At 44.6% G+C, this 17683-nt stretch overlaps 1 protein-coding gene across 4 annotated transcripts in view; it reads left to right on the top strand.

Moving 5' to 3' along the window:
- The first annotated feature begins 993 nt into the window (after nt 1–993).
- Nucleotides 994–17683, top strand: part of pcgf1 (polycomb group ring finger 1) — a 70670-nt gene continuing 53980 nt past the window's right edge. For 3 of the 4 annotated variants that reach the window (XM_052038893.1, XM_052038903.1, XM_052038878.1), the window contains exons 1-2: nt 4322–4417; nt 14727–14832. In XM_052038893.1, the coding sequence (XP_051894853.1) occupies nt 4331–4417; nt 14727–14832 (193 nt within the window). In that variant the 5' untranslated portion in view covers nt 4322–4330. Of the gene's footprint in view, nt 1145–4321; nt 4418–14726; nt 14833–17683 lie in introns of those variants that run through there. The other variant, XM_052038885.1, reaches the window with a different exon arrangement.

Raw genomic sequence — 17683 nt, 5'->3', positions numbered from 1 at the left:
GTAGCAGTCTTTTCCCCAGGGTAGGGGAGTCCAAAACTAGGGGGCATAAGTTTAGGGTGAGAGGGGAAAGATTTAAAAAGGACCTGAGGGGCAACTTTTTCACGCAGAGGGTGGTGAGTATATGCAACAAGCTGCCAGAGGAAGTGGGTGAGGCAGGTACAAAAGTATCATTGAAGAAGCACTTGGATAGGTACATGGAGGAGTGGGGCTTGGAGAGATATGGGTCAAACTCAGGAAATTGGGACTAGATGGGTGGGCACCATGGTCAGCATGGATTTTTTGGGCCGAAGGGCCTGTATCTGTGCTGTATTGTTCTATGACTCTTCTGCTTGATGGGAGGGGGGAAGAGGAGAGAATGTTCAGAGTGGGTGGGATCTTTGATTATGTTGGCTGCTTTACTGAGAAACGCAGACAGAGTCCATTGTTAATCCAGAATCCAAATCCAGGTTTTCCCAATCAGAAAAATACCACAGCTAACAAGGTTAAATTATGAGGTCTGGTTGTAGTAGCTATTGGAGTTTAGAAGATTAAAGGCTGATTTAATTGAGATGATTAAGGTTGTTAAACAAATTAAAGGAGTGGGTAGTTTTTTAAAGTGTATCTGTGGGTGGTCTAGTAAATGGGATATAATTTTAAAATAGAGCAAGGTCAGTCTGGGGTAATTTCAAGGAGCATTTCTTCAAAACAAAAGATGAATGAGGTCTGGTTCTGTCCTCCCCTATCACCCAATCACAACATTTCAAAAACAGAGACTAATGGAATTGCAATTCAGAGAACAATTGCAGGTAAACAGGAGTTAAGGTTGAGCAACCTTGGGATACATCTGATAGGCTGAAAGGATTGGTGGCAATGAGAGGATTGGCCTACTCCCAATCCTGTCATTACCACCAATCCCAATAATTCGTTCCTGTTCTGGTTCATGTTTTAGAACAGATGCAATCTAACCTGGCTGAGTGAAACAGGAATAAATTCTTCAGGGGGAGTGTGAACTTTGGTACTTGGTTAAGGAAGAGCAAGAATGATCTTTGGGAATTGAACAGAAATAGTTCCTGGATTTTTTTTTTGTTCACCCAATTCTTTCTTGAGGGTTATGGAAGAGATATTCTATCCCAAGTTTTTAAATTTGAATAGATTCATCCAAGAGGTCAGTGTTATTCCAGATTTGAGTAATTTAATGTCTGTGCATGAAGAAGAATTGCTGACTTGTGGATAACACAAAACTTTGATGTGTAGATACTGAACAGAGGATAGTAATGGGCCTCCAGGAGCAGAAGTTAGGCTGGTGGAATGAGTAGCAATGTGCCAGGTATTTTAATGCTAAGAAATGTGAGGTGTAACATTTTGTTAGGATTTGATTAGAAGCAAAAGTTAACTAGGGGCCACAATTCTTTAAAAGAGTATAAGAACAAAGATTTTTTTTGGTGTGGTGATGGTGTTATATCTGCATAACTTGTTGGAAATGCAAGGCAGGTTGATACTGAGTTACCTTGACTACGCCTCTTCTCACACTGTCACTTGCAAGGACACTATTACCTTCTCTGTTTCTCCATCTCCTCCACATCTGTTCTCATGATGTGGCTTTCTGAGATACCTCAAACTTTCTGAAAAGAGGGCATACCAGTTGACAATATTTGTTCTTTTTTTCAAGGGAAAGAAAGTGCATGAGATACCAAGTTTTGGAAAGAGTGGTGTCGAGTACAAAAGAAAGGAAATCATGATGAGCATTTGGCCCCAACTCCAGTGCTGTGTTGAGAAAGATGTATAAAACCTTTCGAGAGGGTGCATAAAATGCTTCTATGGAAGAGGGAAATTGGTTTAGACTGGGGAAGCTGGGGTTGTTCTCCTTGGAGGTTGTGAAGAAATCTAAAAGGTCATTAAAATAATGATGTAGATAAAGAAACTGTTGCCACTGGTTAGAACCTTGGGATATTAGAATGAAATGATTGGCAGTGGAAATAAAAGTAACATGAGGAAAAAAACCTCTTGTGCACTTTGATTTAAGATCGGCAAAAGCACTGCCAGTTAAGTGAATCAATTTTTCATTTTTAAAAAAAAAAGTCAGAAAAGTATCTGAAAGGAAATGGTTTCCTTTTGTTCTAATTATGTTCTTCCTTGTGTATGTTTAATTTTTCCTGTGACTGTTGTCTCTGATGCTATGTACCTATGATGTTGCTGTAAGTTTTTATTGCACCTATGCATACATGAACTTGTGCATATGACAACTTTACTTTGACTCTGGAAAAACTGCAGAGCAATGGTGTGAGAGAGTAAGACCAACTGGATCGCTTTTACTAGCTTGAAGCTGACTGGCCTAATGGCCTCCTATGCCGTAACCACTAACTTTTTTTTTAATCACTTTCCTCCAGAACATGATGAAATACCTCTTGAACTTGTATTCTAATCTATGTAGTGACAATTCTTCCCCCTTAACGATGCTCAATTTTAATGTGTAATATTGGACTAACCTTCTGCTCATGTTCTTCTGAGTAGTGTCTACTTTTTGCATCTGCAAACATTGGAATGGTTCATGGATTATGGGAGTCTACTTCCCCTCTTAAATCTATTGCCCTACTCTGCTCTTCCTCCTTGGTTTTTCCTGTTTTTCCCCCTTAATACATCTCTGCTAAACACTTCAGTTGCTCCATGTGGTACTGAGTTTTGCATTCTGGGTAATGAGATTTCTATTGAATTTCTTACTGGGTTCATTGGTGTCTGGTCACCTTATTTGTGGAAAAATTATCAACACTTCTACGATCATTTTAAAGTTTGAGGCTGCACCCAGCCTAATCAGTCAAAAGACCCCTCCCACCCATTCTTCTTCCAACCACCCCCACCCCCACCAAAATCAGGCAGAGAATACACACTCCAGCAGGTTCAAGAGTGGCTTCTATCCCGCAGTTAAAAGACTATTGAAAGGACCATGATAAACTCTTAATCCCTCTACCTCATCATGGCCCTTGCCCCTCATTGTCTGCCTGCACTGCACTTTCTCTGCAACTGTAACACTATATTCTGCATTCTGTTATTGCTTTGTACTACCTCCATGTACTTGTTTGAAATGATCTGTCTGGATGGCATGCAAAACAACTTTTCCACTGTATTGTAACATGTACTGAGATAAAGCAATTACATGGAATTTAATCTGACAACTCTATATTTGAATACTTTACTTTCTGGGATGTGGCTGTTACAACATTCCCTGTCCTTGAACTGCTGCACTCTGGATGTTGGAGGAATTTGCAATGCCTTTTGTTGGCTGTTTGACCACTTGCACTACAATACTTTTTTTGTTCTAATTATAATGTATCTTTATTAGTCACATGTACATCGAAACACAGTGAAATACATCTTTTTGCGTGGAGTGTTCTGGGGGCAGCCCACAAGTGTCGCCACGCTTCTGGCGCCAACACAGCATGCCCACAACTTCCTAACCCGTACGTCTTTGGAATGTGGGAGGAAACCGGAGCACCCGGAGGAAACCCACGCAGACACAGGGAGAACGTACAAACTCCTTACAGACAGCGGCGGGAATTGAACCCAGGTCGCTGGCGCTGTTAAGCATTACGCTAACCGCTACACTACTGTGCCTGCTTCTTGCGTGTGTAAAAACAAAAGTAATTTTTCTCGTGAATGTCGTCTCTGATGCTATGTACCTGTGATGATGCTGCTACAAGTAAGTTTTTCATTGCACATGTGTATAAACTCTCGATTTCCAGACCAGCACTGATGTTCATGCACGGTAATGTGGCAGTTAGCATAACACTATTACAGCGCCAGTGACCCAGGTTCAATTCCAGCTGCTGGCTGTAAGGAGTTTGCACATTCTCCCCGCGTGTGCGTGGGTTTCCTCCGGGTGCTCCAGTTTCCTCCCACATTCCAAAGACATACGGGTTAGGAAGTTGTGGGCATGCTGTGTTGGCGCTGGAAGCGTGGCGACACTTGCGGGCTGCCCCCAGAACACTCTATGCAAAAAGATGCATTTCACTGTGTGCCCCACTATCAGCAGTGCCTCACTCCCACTTGCAGGGAATGTGCATTGACCTCCTCTCCCTCCTCCCTCTCCCTCCCCCCCCTCTCCCTCCCCCCCCTCTCCCTCTCCCTCCCCCCCCCTCTCCCTCCCCCCCCCCCCCCTCTCCCCCCCCCTCTCCCCCCCCCTCTCCCTCCCCCTCTCCCTCCCCCTCCCCTGTGTGCGCCACCTCCACCCAGCCCGCCCCCTGCCGGCGCCTCCCGGCTCGCCAGCGGCGGGACGGCTCTGCCCGGCGGCGCCGCCGTGCGTGATGACGCAGAGGCGGAGGTTGGCGGGGGGGGGGGGACCGGCTGACGCAGCGCGATGGCGGTTGACGCTCCGATGGCGAACGCGATGCGGCTCCGGAACCAGCTGCAGACCGTCTACAAGCTGGACCCGCTGCGCAACGAGGTGTGGAGACGAGAGGGGGGGGGCGGCCGGACAGAGGGCGGGGCGGTGGCGAGGTTTCGGCACGGTCGTGGGGGGGGGAGGATCGCCTCACAAAGTCGGCGGACGGGGCCGCTCGCCCCGCTCTCCGGCGCCATCTTGATGCAGTGACGGGGGTCGCGGTCGTCACACTGCGCATGCGTCTTGGCGGAGAGCCAGCCGCGGTGCGCATGCGCCTGGTGAAATGGGTTCTTGGCGGCAATTTGGCACATGGTCCCTTTGCAACCTTGGTGTGGGAAGCAGGCTTTTGAATTAATTTAAGAAAAGATGTCGAAATGCAAAAATCTGCAGTTGTTGGAAATCTGCAATGATCTGCAGAGTGTACGGGTAGGCACAGTAGTGTAGCAGTTAGCGTGACGCTATTACAGAGCCAGCGATCTGGGTTCAATTCCTGCCGCTGTCTGTAAGGAGTTTGTACGTTCTCCCCGTGTCTGCGTGGGTTTCCTCCGGGTGCTCCAGTTTCCTCCCACATTCCAAAGACGTACAGGTTAGGAAGTTGCGGGCGTGCTATGTTGGCGCCAAAAGCGTGGCGACACTTGCGGGCTGCCCCCAGAACACTACGCAAAAGATGCATTTCACTGGATGTTTCAATGTACACGTGATTAATAAAAATATCTTATGTTGTCATAAAACAAAATGGTCAGGAGATAGTGTATAACGTGATAAGAGGCATTGATGGTGTGGATGGTCAGAGGCTTTTTCCCAGGGCTGAAATGGTTGCCACAAGAGGACACAGGTTTCAGATGCTGGGGAGTAAGTATAGAGGAGATGTCAGGGGTACGTTTTTTACTCAGAGAGTGGTGAGTGCGTGGAATGGGCTGCCAGCAACGGTGGTGGAGGTGGATGCAATAGGGTCTTTTGAGAGACTTTTGGATAAGTACATGGAGCTTCGAGAAATAAAGGGCTATGGGTAAGCCTAGTAATTTTTAAGGTAGGGACATGTTTGGCACAACTTTGTGGGCCGTAGGGCCTGAATTGTGCTGTAGGTTTTCTATGTTATACAGCTTGGAAGCAGGCCCTTTGACTTAGCTGGTCCATGCCAATCAACACACTCAACAATGCTGGAGGAACTCAGTGGGTCAGGCAGCATCTATGGAGGGGAATAAACAGTTGACGTTTCGGGTCGAGACCCTTTATCGGGTTCATTTTCCTCTGTGGATCTGCCTGACCTGCTGAGTTCCTCCAGCGTTTTGCGTCTGTTGTTCCAGATTCCAGCATCTGCAGAATCTCTTGTCACCGTGTCAGTCAAGGTGCCCCATCCAAGAAAGTCCCACTTGCCAGTGTTTGGCCAAACACCTTCTCGAGCTTTTTGGCCCAACCAGTCCATACTGACCACTATGTCCACCCAGCTAGTCCCAATTTCCTGCGTCCGACCCATATCCCTCCAAGCTGCGCCCCTCTGTGTACCTATCCAAATGCTGCTTAAATGATACTGTTGTACCTGCCTCACCCACTTCCTCTGGCAGCTCGCTCCTTATACTCACCACTCTCTGCATGAAAAAAGTTGCCCATCAGGTCACTTTTAAATCTCTCCCCTCTCATCTTTAAACCTATGCCCCTTAGTTTTGGACTCCCCTACCCTGGGGAAGAGGCTGTTACCGTCCACCTTGTCTATGCCTCTCATAATTATAAACATTTCTGTAAGGTCACAACTTATTCTCCTATGTTCCAAGGAATAAAGACTTAGCCTGGCCAACCTCTCCCTATAACTCAGGCCCTCTAGTCCTGGCAACATGCTTGTAAATCTCTTCTGCACTCTTTCCAGTTTAACCACATTTTTCCTATAATGGGGTGACCAAAGCTGTACACAGTACTCTGCTGTTATAAGACTATTGAACGGTTCCGTAATACAATAAGATGGACTCTTGACCTTGCAATCTATCTTGTTATGACCTTGCACCTTATTGTGTATCTGCACTGCACTTTCTCTGTAGCTGTGACACTTTACTCTGTACTGTTATTGTTTTTACCTGTACTACCTCAATGCACTCTGTACTAACTCAATGTAACTGCACTGTGTAATGAATTGACCTGTATGATCGGTTTGTAAGACAAGCTTTTCACTGTACCTCGGTACATGTGACAATAATAAACCACTTCCAATTTGACATATCCCTCTGCTGGAAAGTACCCAGTTGACACGTAACCCAGAAATTGCTGTTTACTGTGTTTCATTCTATAGTAAGCATGCTATCAAATGCATGGCTCTGAAATAAACAATGGCACACATTTCTTGGTTACCAAATCTAAGGGACGGGGGGGGGGGGGATCTTGCATGCAGGTCCATAGATCTCTCAAGGTTGCCGCACTGGTTGATGGGGTTGTTGAGAAGGCGTATGGTGAGTTGGCCTTCATCAGTCGATTATCGAGTTTAAGAGCTGTGAGGTAAAGTTGCAGCTATATAAAACTCTGGTTAGACCACACTTGGAGTATTGTGTTCAGTTCTGGTCGCCTCATTATAGGAAGGATGTGGAAGCTTTAGAGAGGATGCAGAGGAGATTTAGCAGGATGCTGCGTGGATTGGAGAGCATGTCTTAGGAGGATGGGTTGAGCATACTAGGGCTTTTCTCTTTGGAGAGAAGGAGGATGAGAGGTGGCTTGATAGAGGTGTACAAAATGATAAGAGGCATAGATCAAGTGGACAGTCAGAGACTTTTTCCCAGGGCGACAATGGCTAACATGAGGGGACATAATTTTAAGGTGATTGGAGGAAGGTATAAGGGGGATGTCAGAGGTAGCTTTTCTTTTACCCAGAGTGGTAGGTGCATGGAATGCACTGCCGGCAGAGGTTGTGGGAGCAGGTACATTAGGGACATTTAAGAGACTCTTAGCCCTCCATTTTTCTATCATTCATGTGTCTATGTGGGAGGGAAGGGTTAGATAAATCTTAGAGCAGGATAAAATGTCGGCACAACATTGTGGGACGAAGGGCCTGTGCTGTGATGTTCTAAAAGTGTAACAATTTTTCCATTTTTGTCCTATGAGTCAATCTTGAGACTCTTCACTCGAGGTCCATGGTATTGCAGCTACTATGAAATGGATCCTGTTGTTACCACAGTTTTCCCCCCAACCACTCCACCAAATTGTTCCTTTGCACAGTGAACCTTAAATGAGAGGCATTGATCGTGTGGATAGTCAGAGGCTTTTTCCCAGGGTTGAAATGGTGGCCACAAGAGGACACAAGTTTAAGGTGCTGGGAGTAGGTATAGAGGAGTAAGTTTTTTTTAACTCAGAGTGGTGAGTGCGTGGAATGGGCTGCCAGCAATGGTGGTGGAGGTGGATACGACAGGGTCTTTTAAGAGCCTTTTGGATAGGTACATGGAGCTTAGAAAAATAGGCTATGGGTAAGCCTAGTAATTTCTAAGGTAGGGACATGTTCAGCACAACTTTGTGGGCCAAAGGGCCTGTATGTGCTGTAGGTTTTCTATGTTTCTAACCCCGTGCAAGCTGTATGTGATGCTCACGTGGGTGACTGTCCCCTGAAGTGGCCCAACAAACTGCTCTGCATCAAATGCACTTGAGCCACCAGGAATGTGGAATACATGCAGCTTTGCCCTGGCACCCTCTTAGTGTGAATAAGTAAAGTTACCTTTTATTCATGTAAAACTCTGCTGTCTAATCCATGTGATCAAACTCTCATTCACCCATCACTTCCCCCATGCTTAGATTAATAAGTGCTGACTCCTGGTTAAGTATTGGTTTATTCTTGTCACTTGTACTGAGGTACAGTGAAAAACTTGTCTTGCATACCGTTTGTACAGATCAATTCATTATACAGTGCAGTTACATTGAGTTCATACACAGTGCGTTGAGGTAGTACAGGTAAAAACAATAACAGTACAGAGTAAAGTGTCACAGCTACAGGGAAGTGCATTGCAGGTAGACATTAAGGTGCAAGGTCACAACAAGGTAGATTGTGAGGTCAGAGGCCATCTCATCGTTTTAGGGAATGGTTCCATAGTCTTATCACAGTGGGATAGAAGCTGTCCTTGAGCCTGCTGGTATATCTTATTGAAATTATCACTGTTTTCAAACCCTTGCATGATCTCGCTCCTTCCTATCTCTCCTTCCTATCTCTTCCAGCTCTATAACGCTCAAGATCTATGTTCCTCTAACTGCTGACTAGATAATCTCTGATTGTTATCATGCCACCAGTGGCAGGTGTGCCTTTGGCTGCCAAGGCCCTGAGCTCTGGAGTTGCTTATTAAACCTCTGCCTCTCCTTTAAGGTGCTGCTTAAAACCTCCCCTTTGACTGTGCTTTGGTCACCCATTATTTATATTTTGAAGGGCTCTGTCATTTTTAATACTGCTCTGAAATGCCTTGAAATTTTAATGTATTGAAGGGGCTACATAAATGGAAGCCACTGATGCATTTTGGCTGTTACTTTGGCACTGTTAACCTGAAAGATGTACCTCTATTTCCTTTAGAGGTTGCAGCCAAAAGGGAATACCGTGAGCATGAAGGGTTTGCATAAGATCACCTTTGGGGGTGTGAGCCCTTGGGGTGCAACTGGATCCATTCGATAGTAACTGCACTGAAGTCATGAGACTTGGGTACATTACCCTGACATTGACATTCACGGGACAGAATGGAATTTTGCCCCTTTAAGAGCAGATGCTGCTGCCTATTTTTCTAAATTTACCACTGGTGCCATTCAACAGAATTGGTATTGGTTTATTATTGTCACTTGTACCGAGGTACCGTGAATAACTTGTCTTACGAACCGATTGTACAGGTCAATTCACTACACAGTGCAGTTACATTGAGTTAGTACAAAGTGCATTGATGTAGTACAGGTGAAAACAATAACAATACAGAGTAAAGTGTCACAGCTACAGAGAAAGTGCAGTGCAATAAGGTGCAAGGTCACAGCAAGGTAGATCGTGAGGTCAGAGTCCATCTCATTGTATAAGAAAACTGTTCAATAGTCTTATCACAGTGGTGTAGAAGCTGTCCTTATCTGGTGGTATGTGCCCTCAGGCTCCTGTATCTTCTATCTGATGGAAGAGGAGAAAAGAGAGAATGTCCTGGGTGGGTGGGGTCTGATTATGCTGGCTGCTTTGCCAAGACAACAAGAGGTAAAGACAGAGTCCCAGGAGGGGAGGCTGGTGTCTGTGATGTGCTGGGCTGTGTCCACAGCTCTCTGCGGTTTCTTGTGGTCCCAGGCAGATCAGTTGCCATACCAAACTGTGATACATCCAGATAGGATGCTTTCTATGGTATTGTATCTGTTGGAGAGTGGAGACTGCTTGGGGATAAATTAATTCAAATAATTAAGTAACATTGATGTTCAAAGGGATCTAGAAATGCATGTAAACAAGTCCCTGAAGACCAACATGCAGGTGCAACAAATGATTAGGAGGATATATATTGACCTTTCTTTATAAGAGAACAAAAAGAAAATAGGACCAGGAGATCACCTGGCTCCTCAAATCTGCCATTCAGTATGGTCATGGCTGATCTGCTACGGGTATCAGCACTGCTTTGGTGCCAGTTCCTCATAGCCCTCAGTTCCCCAATCTTTCTTTCAAAGTTCTATCTACTCCCTCTTTAAATGCCCCCAATGATCTAACCTCCACAAACCTTGGTGTTGAATTCCAGAGATTTGCCACCCTCTGTGAGAAGAAATTCCCATGCACCTCAGTTTTACGTGATTGTCTGTGGATATAATCTCCTTTCTTGAGATTTTCCCACCAGTGGAAACATCTCAGCATTTATCCTATCAAGCCCCCTCAGGATCTTGTGTTCCAATAGAGTCACCCCTCTTTCTCTTAAATTCCAAAGAATACAAATCAAACTTCAGCTTCTCATGATAGGATAACCCTCTCATCCCAGAGATTAGTGTAGTGAATCTCCTTCAGAATGCCTCCAATGCTAATATATCCTTAAGGGGATGAAGTATTCAAGTGTAGCTCACCAGTGCTATACAATAGTTACAATACTTCCTTATTTCTCAACTCCAACCCCCTTGCCATAGAACCCAATATGCCATTTGTCTTTCTACTTGCTACACCTGCCTGTAAACCTCTTGTGATTCATGCACAAGAACATTTAGATCCTTCTGCTCTTCATTCATTTGCAGTTTCACTGTAGGACTCTCACATCCTATTGCAGTTAAGTAGGAGCCTTTCCGTGACAGTACCTACAATATTGTGTCAAATTTTGGTCTCCTTACCTGAGAAAGAAATGTATTTGCTTTTGAGGAACTGCAATGAAGATTGACTAGACTGGTTCCAAGTTTGCTATTCAAGGAGAGATTGAGTAGACTGGAGATATTCTGTAAAGAGAAGGGAGGTCTCATCAGAAAAACTCGTGTTTTTTTGATGAGACCTCCTTTTTCTTTACAATTTTTTTTTAAATAGGGCTTAGCGTGCTGGATGTTTTCCCCTAACTGAGGAGTCTAGAAGCAGGAGGCACCTATTCCTTGTATGCCAAGGAATATATTCATTTTTCACTCTGACGATGGTGATTTTTTTTCTCTCTGCAGTTCACTCCAGACACTGTGGCTTAATCATTGTGTTCATTCAAAATGTAGATTGATCAACTTTGGGATAAAAGATTGATTAATCAATATTTGTGAATGTCATACTGAACTGGATGATCTACTCCTCCTATACCTCCGTTCTGCCATGGGGTATTTTACAGTTTTGTTCCCCACTGCATCCCTCACAAGGACCTGCCTTTGGAAACTTATGAACTTAAAATCATAGAGAGCTATGACCCAGAAACTGGTCATTCAGCCAGTTGATAAAAAGCCACCTACCCTAAATTCAACAGAAAATGCTGGAAAAACAAAGCAAGTTGGACAATACCTGTGGAAAGAGAAATAGTTCACAATTTGTGTTGATTTCCAACATCTGCAGTTTATTGCTTTTTGAGCATGCTAATCTAATTCCAAGCACTGGGTCCATGGCCCTGCAGGTTCCAGTTCTTAAGTATAACAAGTGAAGTTTAACTGTGATGATGGTTGTCACCCTCTCAGCCAGTGTGTCCCAGACCTCTACCACCTGGATAAAAACATTTTTCTCATCTTTCTCTGCCCCCCTCTAATCCATCATTGACTTCAGAAAGGGTGGTGCATATACTCCTGTCTATATCAATGGTGCTGAAGTCAAGAGGGTTGAAAGCTTCAAGTTCCTAGGAGTGAACATCACCAATAGCCTGTACTGGTCCAACCACATAGAGACACTGGTGAGCTTTCTTGGCTGTGGCATCTACTTCCTCAGGAGGCTAAAGAAATTTGGCATGTCCCCTTTGATCCTCTCCAATTGTCATTGATGCACCATAGAAAGCATCCTATCTGGATGCATCACAGCTTGGTACAGCAACTGCTCTGCCCGTGACAGCAAGAAACTGCAGAGTTGTGGACACAGCTCAGCACATCACAGAAACCAGCCTCCCCTCCATGGAGTCTGGGAGTCTGTCTGCCCTTTTTGCTACCTCTGTAAAGCAGCCAACATAATCAAAGACCCCTCCCACCCTGGACATACTCTCTTTTTTTACCCCACCCCCAATCGCGCAGAAGATACAAAAGCCTGAAAGCGCGTACCACCAGGCACAAGGACAGCTTCTATCTCGCTGTTATGAGACTACTGAATGGTTCCCTAGTATGATGAGATGGACTCTTGACCTCCCGATCTACCTTGTTACGACCTTGCACCTATTGTCTGCCTGCACTGCACTTTCTCTATAACTGTTACATTTTATTCTGTTATTGTTTTCCCTTGTACTATCTCAATGCACTGTTGTAATGAAATGATCTGTATGGATGGCATACAAAACAAGTTTTTTTTTTCTCTATCTTGGTACATGTGACAATAATAAACCAATTCCAATTTGATTCCATTCATTTACTGATTGATTTAAATCAATGCCTTCTGGCTTTTGACCCTTTTGCTAAGGAAATTAGGTCCTCCTTGTTTACTCTATTCTGGCTCCTGGTTAGATGACTCTCCATCTACTCTGTTCCAAAGAAAACAATCACAGCTTAACCAATCTTTCCCCATAGCTTAAAATTTTCCAGTTCTGGCACCATCTTTGTAACTCTCTCCTGCAAACTCTCCAATACAATCATATCTTTCCTGCACCTCATAATCCACCAGGGTAGTCTACAACCCAATCGTATGAACATTGAATTTTCCAACTTCAGGTAACCCACACTCCGTGCTCTTTTCCTCTCCTGGATCACCCAGTTTCAGTACCTTCCCCCAACTGGTTCCACCTGCCCGTCATCCCTCCTTACCCGGTTCCACATCACCTTCCTTACTCATCCTCTTGTGTTTCTACTTCCATCAGGTAAAAGATACAGGAGCCTGAGGGCACATACCACCAGACTTAAGGACAGCTTGTACCCCACTGTGATAAGACTATTGAACGGTTCCCTTATACGATGAGATGGACTCTGACCTCACGATCTACCTTGTTGTGACCTTGCACCTTATTGCACTGCACTTTCTCTGTAGCTGTGACACTTTACTCTGTACTGTTATTGTTTTTACCTGTACTGCATCAATGCACTCTGTACTAACCCAATGTAACTGCACTGTGTAATGAATTGACCTGTACGATGTGTGCAAGACAAGTTTTTCACTGTACCTTGGTACGTGACAATAATATACCAATACTTACCACTTCTGGCCTTTTATCTCCACCTCCACCCTTCCCCACTGGCTCCATCTGTCTCCTTTTTTGTTCTCTCTCCTTATCTGTCTCTACCTATTGCACACAGCTACTGTCTCCTGATTACCCCTCCCCCACCCGGCTTCATCTGCCCATCACCCTCCTCATTTGGTTCCACCTGTCCCCTGCCTCACCCCTTCCTCTCACCTCTTTATACTGGCTGCATTCGCCCTGCACTTTCTGTCCTGATAGTCAACCCAGAATGTTGACTATCCCTTTGCCTCCACAGGTGCTGCTCAACCCATCTAGTATGTTTTTTGTTTGCTCGCATCTTTCCTATATTGTGCTGATCAGGACTGTACATGGTGCCAGAGCTGTGGTCAAATGAGTACTGTATCCAGTTCTAGCATAACCTTTCTGCTTGTGTGTTCTATGCTTGCATAAGAAATCGGAGCAGGAGTCAGCCATCTGGCCAATAAAGATCATGACTGATCTGGCCGTGGACTCAGCTCCACCTACCTGCCATTTCCCTATAACCCTTAATTCGCTTGCTATGCAAAAATCTATCTGCCTCTTAAATATATTTAATGAGGTAGCCTCTGCTGCTTCCCTGGGCAGAGAATTCCATAGATTCCATTTCTTTCCTGTACCCCGACTCATTGTTGAGATACAGCCCACTACGGTGGTATCATCTGCAAACTTGTAGATGGAGTTAGAGCAGAATCTGGCCACACAGTCATGAGTGTATAGGGAGTAGAGTTAGAGGGCTGAGGACACAGCCTTGTGGGGCACCAGTGTTGAGAATAGTCGTGCTGGAGGTATTACTGCCTATCCTCACTGATTGTGGTCTGTTGGTCAGAAATTCAAGGACCCAGTTACAGAGGGAGGTGCTGAGTCCCAGGTCTCGGAGTTTGGTGATGAGTTTGCTTGGAATTATAGTATTGAAGGCAGGGCTGTAGTCAATAAACAATAGTCTAACATGGGTGTCTTTACTGACCAGATGCTCCAGAGTTGAGTGTAGGGCCAGGGAGATGGCGTCCGCTGTAGACCTGTTTAGAAGAGAGAATGATTGGGGTGGGAGGGGTCTTTGATTATGTGGCTGCTTTCCTGAGGCAATGGGAAGTATAGACAGAGGGAAGGGGAGTCTGGTTCTTGTGATAGACTGGCCTGTGTCCACAACTCTGCAAATTCTTTATGGTCTTAGGCAGAGCAGTTGCCACACCGAGCTGTGATGCATCCGGATAGGATGCTTTCTATGATACAGTCTTCTGTAAATCAAGCTTTTCAATTAGTTGCACATAACTTGCTCCTCTTCTCAGAGACCTACACATTTTGCTGTTCCCTTTTGGAAGATGCAACTGAATTAGCACCCATGCACAAACTTTCCTGTTTAGGCTGTGCTTTTTGAATGTAATCACAATGTGTATTCTGTTAGATCTCATCTATCCATCTTCTTAATCAAACCTTAAATCTGTGCTTCCTACCTACTGACCTTTGTGCTGCAAATATCTCTGGCATAAATTTTCCTTGTTCGTTTTCTTTTTTTAAAAAAAATCTATTAACAATTAAGTATCATCATGAGAAAGTGTTGACACTAGCCTCCTGATACGATCAATTGCGTGACTAGCGGGCTTGTGCTTTATCATTGGCAGGAAGAAGTAAAAGTGAAGATTAAAGACCTGAACGAACACATCGTCTGTTATCTGTGTGCTGGCTACTTCATAGATGCGACCACTATCACGGAGTGTTTACATACATGTGAGTTTTTGAAGAGCAAACTTGTGAGACGCTGACTCGTGGAACCTCAACATTAAAGGGCATATGGAGAACTTCCGTGGAATGTTGGCTGGGAATCCAGGAAAGAAGGAGGAGTAGAGATGGAAAGGATCTTTCTGTTCAGCTTCCAAATGAGGGCTACTGCATCATAGAACTTGCCAGGCACATCACCTGGTCAATGTTGTGCAATAGATGAGGGCCCCCAATTCTAAAGATGCTGGTCTCAATCTTCTTGTCCTTGTTTAGTTCAAGTTTGTTGTAAGAGGCATACAATTTAACACTTACAATAATACACATTGGTAGAAGGAATAAACAGGCGGGCTATTATTTAAATGGGGAGAAAATTCAAAATTCAGAGATGCAAACGGACTTGGGAGTCCTCGTGCAGGATACCCTAAAAGTTAACCTCCAGCTGGAGTCGGTGGTGAAGAAGGCGAATGTAATGTTGGCATTCATTTCTAGAGGAACAGAATACAAGAGCAGGGATGTGATGTTGAGGCTCTATAAGGCATTGGTGAGACCTCACTTGGAGTACTGTGTGCAGTTTTGGGCTCCTTATTTAAGAAAGGATGTGCTGACGTTAGGGTTCAGAGAAGATTCTCTAGGATGATTCCAGGAATGAGAGGGTTAACATATGAGGAACGTTTGACGGCTCTTGGGCTGTACTCCTTGGAGCTCAGAAGAATGAGGGCGGACTTCAGAAACATTTCGAATGTTAAAAGGCCTGGACAGAGTAGATATGGCAAAGTTGTTTCCGATGGTAGGGGAGTCTAGTACAAGAGGGCACGACTTCAGGATTGAAGGGCACCCATTCAGAACAGAGATGCGGTGAAATTTCTTTAGCCAGATAGTGGTGAATCTGTGGCATTTGTTGCCACGGGCGGCTGTGGAGGCAAAGTCATTGGGTGTATTTAAGGCAGAGATTGACAGGTATCTGAGTAGCCAGGGCATCAAAGGTTATGGTGAGAAGGCGGGGAAGTGGGGCTAAATGTGAGAATAGATCAGCTCATGACAGAATGGCAGAGCAGACTTGATGGGCCGAATGGCCGACTTCTGCTCCTTTGCCTTATGGTCATACACTGGGTATAACCGCCATGAAAATTGACTTTGGCAACAGCAGAACAATGCATTACAAACTTGACAAACCTAAGTTAACATAAAAAAAAATTGACATAAATTACACATGCACCTGCACAAAAACAAAATGAACATAACGACAGTAGTGCAAGTTGAGAGAAAAAGACCAGAAAATTAATCTTGCAATCAACAACGCAAGCTCTTCGATCATTTTTTTCTCCCTTTTCATTCTGCCTTGTTTCTTTCTCCCTCTATTCATTCTCTTCTCAGCTGTTTTTATCCCCCGCCCCGCCCCCCCCCCCCCCACTCTAAATTACAGAATTTGTATTGCATCATGGACGGTTTTTTTTTCTAAATTACAAGTGTTTCCTTTGAGGTTCACTGCCCTCAGCATTCCTAGGCTTGAAGATGGGACATTATAATGTCTGCCATGCTAATCCTTTCCCTTCCCCAGTGTGTTATAAACCTCATCTCCCTTCATCTTCCCTTGCTGCTTGCATCCTACATGTCTCTGGGATGTCCTTGATGTGCAATGCCAAAAAGTTGCCTTATTCCTTTTAAGCTATTTGCTACATTATCTAACGTGATTTATCCTCTTGTCTGAGTGGGACTAGCTTAGATGGGAATCTTGGTCCGCATGGTATTCCTGGGAGTTGTCTTTATGAACCATCATGCATTATGAGGAGAGACTAAGGGAGCTCGGGCTTTGCTCTTTGGAGAGAAGGAGGATGAGGGGAGACATGATAGAAGTGTACAAAATATTAAGAGGAATAGATAGAGTGGACAGCCAGCGCCTCTTTCCCAGGGCACCAGTGCTCAATACAAGAGGGCATGGCTTTAAAATAATGGGTTGGAAGTTCAAGGGACAGGGAAAGAGTGGTTGGGGCATGGAATGTGCTGCCTGGGGCAGTGGTGGAGGCAGGTACATTGGTCAAATTACTAGATAAGCATATGGAGGAATTTAAAGTAGGGGTATGTGGGAGGAAGGGGTTAGATAGTCTTAGGCGAGGTTTAAAGCTCGGCACAACATTGTGGGCCGAAGGGCCTGTATTGTGCTGTATTGTTCTATGACTTTTTTTTTAAATGGAGTCACTTAATTTGCATTACCTGATTGCTCAACTTATTTTTACAGCTGAATTCCCCCTTTATTTATACTCTTACTTCAAACTATTGGATCATTCATTTTTCGTACCAAAGCACTTTAGTATTGTGAGGTCTAGGCTGAATGAAAGGATATCAAATGAAGTTCTTGCACTTCCATGGCATCTTTCACAGCCTGGGTTTGTCCAAAGTCACACTGTGGCAACGGATACTCTTGCAGTGTATTCGCTGTAAGAAGCAGAGCAAGCTCTTGTAAACAGCAGCAAGATAATGGGCAAAAAGTGGCTTGGAAATCTGGATGCACAGCACTGTTTTATTTTTATTGCTACATCTCTGAAAATTGAGATCACTCCCAGGTTGCAGCAGTGCTTCATTGTACTTTGTTCTGATAAAACATCATGGTCCTGAAACATTAATTCCATTTCTCACTCCATAGATGCTGTCTGATCTGTGAGCTTTTTTAATTTCCAGAATTCTGGTTTTGTTTTTGAGAATCTTCAGACTTCAGTTCAACATCTCTGAAAGAGAGCACATTGGCGCAGCTGGCAGAGCCACTGCTCTCGTGTCTCCGACGACCCAGGTTCAATCGTGACCTCGGGTGCTGTTTGTGCGGAGTTTGCTGTTCTGCTGATGACTGGGTGGGTGTCCTCCACAT

This window comes from Pristis pectinata, chromosome 2 (assembly GCF_009764475.1).
Source record: "Pristis pectinata isolate sPriPec2 chromosome 2, sPriPec2.1.pri, whole genome shotgun sequence".
Lineage (NCBI taxonomy): Eukaryota > Metazoa > Chordata > Chondrichthyes > Rhinopristiformes > Pristidae > Pristis > Pristis pectinata.
The sequence above is the reverse complement of the archived record's forward strand: the minus strand, read 5'-3'. Positions and strand labels throughout refer to the sequence as shown.